The 12,326-nt window shown below is 33.5% G+C and overlaps 2 protein-coding genes across 7 annotated transcripts in view; one reads left to right on the top strand and one right to left on the bottom strand.

The window, feature by feature from the left end:
• LOC132950760 (neurobeachin) overlaps positions 1-12,326 on the bottom strand; it is a 258,518-nt gene that overhangs the window by 25,145 nt on the left and 221,047 nt on the right. The window lies entirely within an intron of this gene.
• LOC132950105 (protein mab-21-like) lies at positions 10,723-12,270 on the top strand. Its single transcript, XM_061021332.1, has one exon. It carries the CDS (start codon positions 10,966-10,968, stop codon positions 12,061-12,063), a length of 1,098 nt encoding a protein of 365 aa, XP_060877315.1. The 5' UTR covers positions 10,723-10,965; the 3' UTR covers positions 12,064-12,270.

Here is a 12,326-nt window from a genome sequence, read left to right as displayed (position 1 = left end):
ACGCTTATTATGTGTATCATCGTTATATATACACACTGAGACGCGCTAAATCTCCGAGTCGAATTCCTGTCCAGTCGGTGTACATCACGCATAAATAGAGGCGTACACGTGCCGAAAACCGTTCAGTTGTGAAATGGAATTTTTTCCGATGATAAAATATATTTTACGCACGTCCGACCACGGTGGCGTGTTACCGTGTAATACGATTATACTGTCGGAATAATTATATTTTAGTCCGATGAATAATATATTTATCGAGTAATATAGGCATTATATATTATTATTGTTAATAATAATTATATCGACGACTATCATCATCACTGCAGCGACTTGAGATACTGCAGCACCAGCATACAGGTACATTTAAGAAAATAAAATTCTTATTTCACGGACAGAGACAATAAATATCATAATAATTACTTATTATAAGTAGTTGACTATTATTTATTACGCAGTACCTAACTAGTATACACCGATTACCAATTTTCAAAAATACGTTTTTAGTTTTTTTTGAAAATAATACAAGTGACATAATATATTAAAAACAAACGTTCATACAGATCAAACTTCAAAAATAACAAAACATATTTGTTAGATTATACCGGCAGGTAAGTATACCTATATTGTTTGAAGTTATAATCTGGAATTTTCTAGTCTCGGTATATAGTATAATTCGAATGGTCTTGTTCGTACTAAAACCACAGTGGATTACATCCGTCAAGATCGTCACTGTTATCTTACATCTTAGACGGCAGACTTGAAAATTCAATAGAAAATAGTGATAAAATATTATAATAATATGTAGTTTACTTATAAGAGTGTCTTTCGTATAAAATGTATCGTAATCTGCGTAATATTATAGATAAAACTATACAATATATAATGCTATACAATAAATATATATCATTACTCATTTACTATCCTTACCTATACCCCATATGCAGTACACTTATACATAAAATATATCCGGGTCGTATAGTACGAGTGACGTACAATACATGTCTAACTAATCAGTTTTTTAATTAATATTTATGTATAGGTATTTCGGTACCAGCTGATTTAGAGTTTTGGAAAAAATAAATTCAAAAAAAGTGGCTAGGTGCAGTGATCATCCGGTTTACAATAAGACACTACCAATATATATACGGAAATAATGTTACGCGGATTACGTGATGGGTAACCGTAGCTGGTGGGTGTGTGGGTGGGGTTGTTGCGGCGTGTTACGCCTTTATTAATTGATATTCTCATTTCGCGTACCGTCTGATGACACGAATATAATAATATACCATGTGATACTGGCCGATTACACTTAAAACGCGCGTGCTGCGTTGGATGAGGTATATGCAATTAATATTTGCCACCGGGGGGAGGGTCGCAGCGGCGGCCGTGTGAATATCAACCGCAGTTCCGCGCGTATATATACACATAATCACCACCGCGCACAAAACACTAGAAAATATTATTATTATACACTCGACGGTATATATTATTATTATTATTATTATTATTATGGCGTGAACCGAGCACGTCGCAGGATAGGCGCCACACACACACGATCGCTAAAATCACACGGATAGCACACACGCTGGTTCCAAAAATAATCGCGCCACCGACGGGGCTAATGGGTGCCCCGTCACCGCCACCGCGTCCTTTGGTGATTTATGCCCCTCATCCGCGGCGTTGTTGTTCCGACGACGAGGTGGCCCGGTAACCCACGCGAGCACACACACACACATATATAGGTATATATAATGCATATTACTATTATATTTAGGCTGCACAGCTTCTTTTTTTTATATATATATACATAAATTGCTTTTCTCGTTAATATTATACATCGGTATATACATACCTATTATATAATATATACATATATATGGGTATATACGGGGTGATCCATTTAACGCTATAGACACGCTCATTATTATTTCAGAAATTAATTAACGTTTTTGAACATATTTTTTTCACATATTTTTAAGTCGTTAAAAACAATATTATTTTTCTAAAAAATTAATATTTTACTATTTTTTTGGTAATGATTTGTTTAAAGTTTCTTACTCTATTGATAGGTATATACACTTTTTTAATTGCTTACATTGGAGCAGAATAATTTTCGGGGTAGGTATTTCGATCCATATATAAAAATCAAATTTCAAGCAAGTATAGTTTATTATAGTGATAAGTTATAGTTATAGTGTTATATAACTAATAAGCACTTAAGTTTTGACGAGCGGAGTAAAGGAACTACTTTTTTCGGGGTATACACTTCACTATCCAACTATCTGACTTTAACAGTTTAAACACTATTTCCCAATTCATAAGCTATACACATCCAAATTTTGATTTATTGCACTAAAATTCAATTATATCAAATTAAGTAATAAAAAAAATATTGTAGTTAATTAAAATTGTATTTGTATACAACAATTATAAACACTAATGAATAATGATTTTCATATAAAATAATACATTTTAAATTAACATAGTTGGTATAATATTATTTTCCGTAATCTTATTATAATTGCGTATTTGCATGACAAGCACTAAAATCACTATTATTTAAATACAAATACTAATGTTTTTGAATTTATATCATTATAATACTATATACAAGGCGGCTGCATAGCAACTTATATAAATACATATATATCACGATCGCGACGATGAGCCACTTTATATATACCGGTACAATTACCAGCTACTAATTGCCAATTGAAAGATGAAGTGATCAACGTTTAATATTATTATATCTATTTAATGCAAACACACTATAAAAGAAATTTCAAAACAAGCCAAAAATAAGTATGTATTATACTATTTATCCAAACGTATTTTTGATAAACTGTATATGGATTTGACCAAATATATCTTTTTACGAATTGTTTGTTTTTGAAGATTGATAGTTTCACTTGTGTGATGAACTTGATGAACTAACCCCGGATACAGACAATCTATTAATATTTTGTTATCATTATTATATTGTAATCACACGCACATATTCCGCATGATGTAGGTACGCGCGCTCCTTCCGCATAACGTGTTTGTTTTATTTCTATAGTCGTTATTCTTTTACGATCCCTCACACCAGAACTATATTATACCTATATACATCATACTACATGTATAGGTACCTATATACATATTATAAAACTACAAGAAAAGTAATATTTTCTATTGTATTGAGTTTCGCGAGCGCCCCCCAGAGATATGCTCCACGCCACCAGAGACGACGACAAATTGCCACAGTAATCCGAAGTGACGTTCATCCCCCACGAGGACGCACGCGCACATATATATACTGGTATATACACAAATATATACTGTATAAGAGCGCGACCGTAACTCCGGTCCCGAGGATTACGAGAGATAGTATACATATATATATATATAAAGCGCCGACCATTTCACAGAGGGGACGGACTTAGACTTAATAAGTAAATAAAATGTACATATATGTGCGTGCAGTGCGCGTGTAGGTAATCAAAAAATCGACGTAGTAGTAGCTGCGCGGCGACAGGTCGCAGCCAATATTCACTATAATTTTCCGCGATTTGCTCAATCTGACGGCCTGTATGCGCCGCAATATCGCTACCAGCAGAAATCACCAATTGAAAAATTGAAAAAATGTAAAAAAATAAAATGTTACTATATATTGAACATAACTGCGGTGGATTGAAAAGATCACAGGGGCTATTTGAAGGGGCTTTATTAAATATTAAACATTATTTTCTTGTATAAATTTATAACGTGTTCCGAAAATGTGCATTATATACAATTTGAATATAATATTTATTTTGAAATGCAAATATTATATTTTACAAAAACGTACAAAAACGAGTCAGTTCTGTACATTTGCATTTTTATCTAATAACTCTTTCCGTATAAATTTGAGCCTACACATATATAAACAAATATAATACCTATAGATTTGTATATTTGTGTCTTAAATTATATAATATATATAAGAGTTATAGGTACATCACATCTTTTTATCGAATATATAATATACCTACGCCAATACGATGCATCTTAATAAACTAGTAATTAGAAATACATGTTTTCTGGTGAGACAAAACATTAATTTTACTAAAAAAAAAAAAAAATTGACACATTAATTATCATAGTATTACATAGGTACCAGAAAGATATAAAGTGTAAGGAAAAATTGTGTATATAATATAGTTAATATAAATATATTATATGCATGTATATATGAACGCTGCACAGTATTTATTAACATTTATACTATAAAAAGTATTGTATCTATACCTACTATTATTATAATGTGTTCCATTAAATATTATATATGTGAGACACATATTTATTCTGTCACACCAGCTTTTTCTATTACATATATAAGAAAGATTCAAGGTAGGTTACATAAATAAGAAATTATATAATATGTGCATAATATTTGAAGTTTATGCGTATACATATATATATATTCACCACTAAAATAGAAATAAATCATGATATATGAAGGTATAATTTATAACTTTATAGTTAAATCATTGGAAATAGTGAAAAGTTCCTTATTATGTATGAACTATTTTTATGTTTTAATTTTCTAACAATAAAACAAAATGCAAACCATAAAAAAAAAAAACATTTTTGTGAATTAATTGTGTATACACATATATGTCATCATAATACCTATATAGGTTGCGATTATGCGATTTATGCATAGACATATTAATATGAAACAATATTAGGTATACATACCCTCTATATATATAGCCCACTAATAACTATAAAGCTCAACATATTAAAGGCTCATATATATTGTGTATATAAAATATAAATATACATAAATATACACGATGAATTAAGTAAAATTAAAATATTCCTACGTGGAAGGTTATTTCGGGTAAAATACTCGTATATATAGATATGTACAATTTAACTCTATATATAGTTGATAAGTAGTATATAATAATGTGCAATACGTTATAAAGTTTAAATGACCTGCTTATTAGCGTAAAACAATTTTTGAAATCTTTATAGCAACTATATATATATGATACAAATGATAATTGGAATAAAATATGTGTATTATAATTATATACATAATATAGGCATTTATAATAGGCACCTATATACGATAACAATGCGCAGGTACATAGTTGCGTGTATTAAACGAGACATTTGTGGATCCCACCGTTTGGTCGCGGAATAATATGCGGAATGCGTATAAAAATTCCGGTCAATTAGAAGAGTTTCGCAAGACAAATACGACCAATGAATAAGGCTGCAGCCAGCAAGTAGTGAGTGAGTGAAGATTTACATACAGTCACATTATAATACTATAGGTACCTGCCTTATACCTATATTTAGACGATATATCAAACGGCATATATTGCAGCGGCGGATCTATGTGAGCATATAAAAAACCTACCGCGCTCGAGCACAAACACATTCATAATAATATATGGTGATATATATTGTGTATACCTATTTTGTATGGTTTATATTATAATATGCAGACTATATATAATACACTAGCCGCAGCCATATTATATATATTATATTATATTATACATAGTGTAAGTATACCTACATATACCGCTCCTATACCAGCTATACTATATACCTAATACGTATATTATAATATGCATTTAAATCGCCATTATTTTAACAAATATATATGATGGGTCGAATATATATTATATAAGTATATAATATATACATACCTATAAGGTAGGTATAGTATATAAGTTATAAGTGCGTCTATATATATATATATATAGTTTCAAAACGAGCCATTGTATTTGGAACGAAACTCGTATAACGATCTACACACACCGCACTATAGGTATATAGCATGCTTCTATGTAGTTATAAGCGCACGTGTATAGGCGAATACCTTTTACGAAAGTGTCGTGTGAGAACTATAAATCCGCTAAGTCTTCGCACCTGTTCGCAAAGTGAAGAATATTTTTTAGAAAAAAAAAATAAAAACAGAATACGCCAACGAACCAGAACCTAACACACATATATATATATATATATACACACACCAATATACTATATATATATATATTCACAATATTTATCTGTATATATGTAAATTAATATAATCTACGTTAGTATATATTAGGGGGCTTACACATGGACTATCATGATATAGGTACTATAATAAGCCGATTGGCGCACGCATATATTTATTGAAACTCGGGGATATTCTTAGTGCTTCATTTTTTATCCCTTATAGGTATTATCCTTTATATAGTGGCTCACACATAAAATTCGTTTGGCCTCACGAAAATCAAAAATTGAATTTTTTTGATTATGTATACTTAAACCCTGAGTTAAGTACAAAAATCTGCACGTTTTAAAAAATTGGTACGTACTATAAGCTATAGCTGACCGTTTCCATGCTAACCGCATGCGTTTCTATGGGAATTTCTTATAAATAAATGAAATTAATAATTTTATATTATTTAAATACGCGTACAGTAACAAATAAATGCGATGTCAGTATATGTACATTATATTATTATATCGACGGTATTTTGTTAAAAGGGCGTATACCAAATTTTACTTTTTTTCAGGAATCAAATAAAACTGATTAAATACTCAATTTTTAAGATAGAATATTTATTTATACATTATATTAAACACGAGACTCTGTGGAACTAAAATTGCTTATTAAATTGCTTTAACTAAATTTATATTAAATGTTATATTAATTTTAAAAAAATGTTTGTGGTGTAGGCCCTTTTAACAATTTGAATTTTATAATTGCCCTTCTAAGAACATATAATGATAGTGGTATAAGTCTTTTCAACATTTTTATTTCTACAAATGCCCTTTTATACATATTGTCATTAGTGGTATATGTCCTTTCAGCATTTTTATTTTTTATACATCTACTTATTATTTTAAAACATAAAAATTTTAATTTTTAAAAAACATTTTAGTATCTACATTAACACATAATATACATTTTAATGAGATTAGTTGGTACTTTATTTGAAATAAAAATAATGACTTCTATATTAGTTCAACATAAATCAATATTTTAAAATAATAGAATAATATTAATTAACAGTAACTTGAATAAAATAAAAAAAACAATGACTTCTTGTCATTTAACAGTAACTTGAATAAAATAAAAAACCAATGACTTCTTGTCATTTAACAGTAACTTAAAAAAAAACTAATGACTTCTTGTCATTTAACATGAATTTAAAAGTTTTAATAAAAAAAAAGTTCACTTAAAAAAAAAAAAAAAACAATATTATAATAGTATAACATAAACAAAATAATAATGTTGACTAGTCAATTAATTCATCTTCATCATCTGTCTCAGGCAAAACATCTAACACAGATGGCTTGAAAGGAATAGAGAGGTATTCTGAATGATAAACTTCAGGTATAATTTTTTTTAAGCACAAATTTCTTAGATCTTTGTATTTAGCTGCTGTAACAGGAAGCTTTTCTTTATACTGATGTTTTAGAACTGGATTTGTATTGCATGTTGATCTTAATCTTGCATTACTATGTAAATGTACAGTTTTATAATCATCTTCACCGTTTTCTCCAGGTTTAAAAGTGTATGAAATTTTTAATTCTTCCAGATTGTCTTTACTAAATTTAACCTTTCTGATAGACTTGAATTTAACATCACAATTCATTGTGTCTTTTAATTTAGCCTTATTGAATGTAGCATTGCATATGTCATTCCAGTTTAGAAAATCATTATAGTTTAAAATTATTGTTTCATATGGCCCAATATTAGATCTAGAATTTCTGATGACTGTAGGCCATTCCGATGGGGCCCAAATTGTTTTCTTTTTAATGTTTTTATCAATGCAAGCATGGATAGAATCTACTGGCATGTATGAGTGACCAGCTAATAAATAGTTGATTGTAATAATCTTAATATTTTCTGCATATTTTAAAAGAAAATGTCGAAGCATAGATAACATATTGTGATTTTTATTTTGGCCTGGGCAATTGTCACAGTAAAATGCAATTTCATATACATTTTCTTTCATATCAATACTTTTTAAATATTTGAACAAAATTGAACTAATTTCATTCGACCCTCTTTGGCCTTCTACTTCTGACCATAGATAACAATAGCCATTTTTAGTTTTACTTTCATATATGCTCAAATTATAATATGCTAGCTTTCTAGAATAGAACAGTAACATACTATTTCCCCATGGTGTATTAAGCACTTTTTGTAAGTCAAAACTACAGCACAAAAACCCATTTTGGCCACTCTTTTCCTGATCTTTTTTAAATCCTTCAGTGGTAAATATTTTTTCTTCTATATGTTGAGTGTAGTGTAGTGTATCTTCATCTGTCTTAGTGTCTTTATTTTTGTAACCTTCACAAAATGCACATTTATCCTTCTTTGGGGCATGTATACCAATATTATATTCTGTATTCCACTTATTTTTGAATACTGCATTAGAAACTGGAGATATATTTTTCATATTACAGTGCTCAACGTAAAACCTATAGACATGATTCAAACTATTAAAATCACTGCTAATATATTTTTTACTAGTTGAACTTCTACAATAGTGTGAGGGAACAGCTGGTAACATATTAATAAACTCTTCAAGTTGTTTCATTTTTTCAGGTGGTGTCTTATTTGTTGGAGTTTTACTACCTATATTACCTCTGCTATCAGGTTTAGAGGTATATAAATCAAGTTTATTATCACGGGTATACCTAAGGACTTTTTCAGAAATATCTAATGTATTTAACAGAAATCTTCTACAAACGGTTTTCTTTGTATTGTTCACAGACATACAATATTTATAATTATAAGTACGATTAGTATTAGTTACATAAGATCTTTTTGGTAATATAACTTCCATACAACTTAACAAGTAATCACGTTTTCTACTGTGATCTAATTCTTTCCAGTATCTATGAAAAATTTTCAATCTTTCATCATCATTTATTTCAGTACATTCATTTGTACATAATTTTTCAAAACAAGGATTTTCTTTCATTTTCTTGCTGGCACAAATTTCAAACTCATTAGTTTTTTTACTTTTTTTATAACTGTTTCCATTTTCATAATTAAATTTGTTTACAAAGCGACTTCGTTTATTACTTTTTTTTTTTCCAAACTTGTCTGCAGTATTTTCATCATCAAATACTGTTATGTTTTCAGGATTAGCTTGTTCATTATCAAATATATCAGTTTCTTCCTGAGATACAACTACTTCGTTGACATTATAAGTGTCTTCAATCTCTTGGTTACTACACTCTATTTGGTCGATAATATTATGTTCATTGTTAACTTCATTACTCAAATCTTGATTAATAAAAATAAATGTATCTATTTCATTTATATCTATAAAGCCATTTTTATCATTATCATTATTAAAGGAATAACTATTATTAAGTTCTTTAATAAGATTCTCATGACCAATACTGTCCATTTCACTATCAGAGACACTTTTTTTTTCGATATCTTGTTGTATATTTTGAACATTTTGAATTTCTTCAGATACAGGTACAACATTATGTTTTGATATTTTTAATAGTGACAATAACTTTTTACTCCTAGAGTTACTCATTATTATTTAAAATATATAATACAACCTAAAAGACTAAAGACTACTAAAGAATACTAAATAACGATATAACATAATAAAAAATATTGTTTTTCTCGTCGTAAACCATTCTCCATAGTAGCATTAGTATCTATTAACTTGTCGGTTTATTGTTAACTGATAATATCAAATTAGAGGGAAATTTGTTATCAAGTGTTATCAATACAAGTGATGTTCAGTCTGTAACCTAAAAAAACCACTTTGTTCAATCTGATAATATACAAACAGCTGAAAACATAATTATTGTTACAAACTGTTTAGGTTGTAAACAATTAGCATACATTCGATGTGGTATAAGCCCTTTCAACAGTTTTGTGTGGATTGTTTTAATTTTTAAAAGGGCGTCTGGATATATTGTTTTCGGTATTGTTATCTTATTTTTTCGTAGACGTATACGCCCTTTTACCAGATTATTTTCGTGATTTTTCTGAAAATTTTGATACCAAAAACGTATTTTTCGATTTTTAGTGGTAAACGCCCTTTTAACAAAATACCGTCGATATATAGACTCAAAAACTTCTAAACCAACTCTGACGAAAGTTTCAGATATCATCGTTCTTAGAGTTATATCAGGAAAGTTTATAGATAGTGGTTTGAACCTGCACGTTTGAAAATATAGATACCGAGTGGCCTATATCCAATTATCCGTCACAGGAATCCTAGCTATATAGCTAATATAATATATTATATATATATTCTCGGTCGAATTATAGTTCACAAAGAGAATTACATACCAATGTCACACTAAAACCTAGGTATCCACCGATATATAGCACCGTATTTCAAGTTTGTTGTATTTCTCCCGATCAAAGTCTGCAGGTTACGCAGCTATATATTATATTATTACTAAAACGCTATACGGAGTAGGCTTCGAAGAAAAAGCGAACAAATGGATATAGACGACACTATATCCTATATTATTGGTACAAGATATACGACCGTGGTTCTGGGCGAAGGGGGAAAAAGGCGCGATTACAGAGCACTGTATAGCTGCAAGCCGACCGCCGACGACGCCGCCGATATCGATCCGCGGCGGCGCGCGCGACAGGCGGGTCGCACGCCATTGGTCGGATGGGCGTGACCTGGGTGGCCGCTGTAACCAGTGGGTCGAGAACCCGGCGGCGACCCGGCAGTTCGATCGCCCGACGCAGCCGCCGCACGCGCGCAAACGGACCGAACGGATCACGCGGACCGCACGCGACAGCCACACCGCCACCGGATCAGTACATTACGGCTGCAGTGACCGACGACGCAGGGAGATTGTAGAATACCGCTTTTATATCGTCCGCGAAACCGTATACTACCTAATATACATTTACGCGTTATAGTACCTACACGGTGGTTATCGTGACGGGATTCGCGCGTACGGCTGACTGCGGGCATGCTGTTGCCTTCGGACATGTTGGCAACGCAATCCAAGATGCTGTACCAGCTGAACAAGTACTGCGTGGAACGGGTGGAGACGAGAAAGACGGCCACGGCCAAGGCGGTGCGGGAGGTGTGCAAGGTAGTGCAGACGGTGCTGCATGAGGTGGAGGCCCAGGAGCCGCGGTTCATATCATCGCTAGCCGAGTGCAACGGCCGGTATGAGGGCCTGGAAGTGGTGTCGGCCACCGAGTTCGAGATCGTGCTCTACCTGAACCAGATGGGAGTGTTCAACTTTGTCGATGACGGGTCGCTGCCCGGGTGCGCAGTGCTCAAACTGAGCGACGGTCGCAAGCGGAGCATGAGCCTGTGGGTCGAGTTCATCACGGCGTCCGGGTACTTGTCAGCCCGCAAGATCCGGTCCCGATTTCAGACGCTGGTAGCGCAAGCGTGCGATAAGTGCGCGTACCGGGACTCAGTAAAGATGATGTCGGACACAGGCGAGGTGAAGCTCCGGATCCGGGACCGGTACGTGGTGCAGATTACGCCGTCATTCAAGTGCGCGGGCGTGTGGCCGCGGTCGGCCGCCCACTGGCCGGTGCCACAGCTCACGTGGCCGCACCCCAACCTCATCGTGCAGGTCAAGACCGAGGGGTTCGACCTGCTGTCCAAGGACAGCGTCATCATGCACGGCAAGCAGAACTCAATGGAGGGCGACGCGTGGGTCATGTCGTTCACGGACGTCGAGAACCAGCTGCTTTATGGTGGCTGCCGGAAGCGGTGCCTGAGCATACTCAAGACACTCAGGGACAGGCACCTGGACCTTCCCGGCAACCCGATCACCAACTATCACATCAAGACGCTGCTGCTGTACGAGTGCGAGAAACACCCACGGGATGCCGAGTGGGAGGAGACCGGCATCGCGGACCGCATCAACGGCATACTGCTGCAGCTCATCTCGTGCCTGCAGTGCCGCCGGTGTCCGCACTACTTCATCCCGCACCTGGACCTGTTCAAGGGCAAGACCCCGGCGTCCCTGGAGAGCGCGTCCAAACACGTGTGGCGCCTCAGCCGAGAGATACTTACCAACTCCAGGGCCTTCGACAAGCTTTGAGGGATCTCGCGTCCGTCCGCCTCGACGCGTATATTTTGTATAACATTATATTATAATTTATATAATTATGTGTGTGTGTAGCTATTACAGAGTGAAACCTCTGTGTGCACAAGGGACACGCTCTATCGATCGGTAACGACGAAAGTTTATCGTCCGTTATTCGGAGGTGTATTATTATAGTCAGAGGTTTCACCGTGTTTTTTTTTTCACATCGCATCGCCTTCGCGCATACAATATAATACATTACGTACAATTTAGTACCC

Source organism: Metopolophium dirhodum, chromosome 8 (genome assembly GCF_019925205.1).
Source record: "Metopolophium dirhodum isolate CAU chromosome 8, ASM1992520v1, whole genome shotgun sequence".
In the NCBI taxonomy this organism is placed as follows: Eukaryota; Metazoa; Arthropoda; class Insecta; order Hemiptera; family Aphididae; genus Metopolophium; species Metopolophium dirhodum.
Note: the sequence above shows the minus strand (reverse complement) of the source record. Positions and strands in the feature narration are given on the sequence as shown.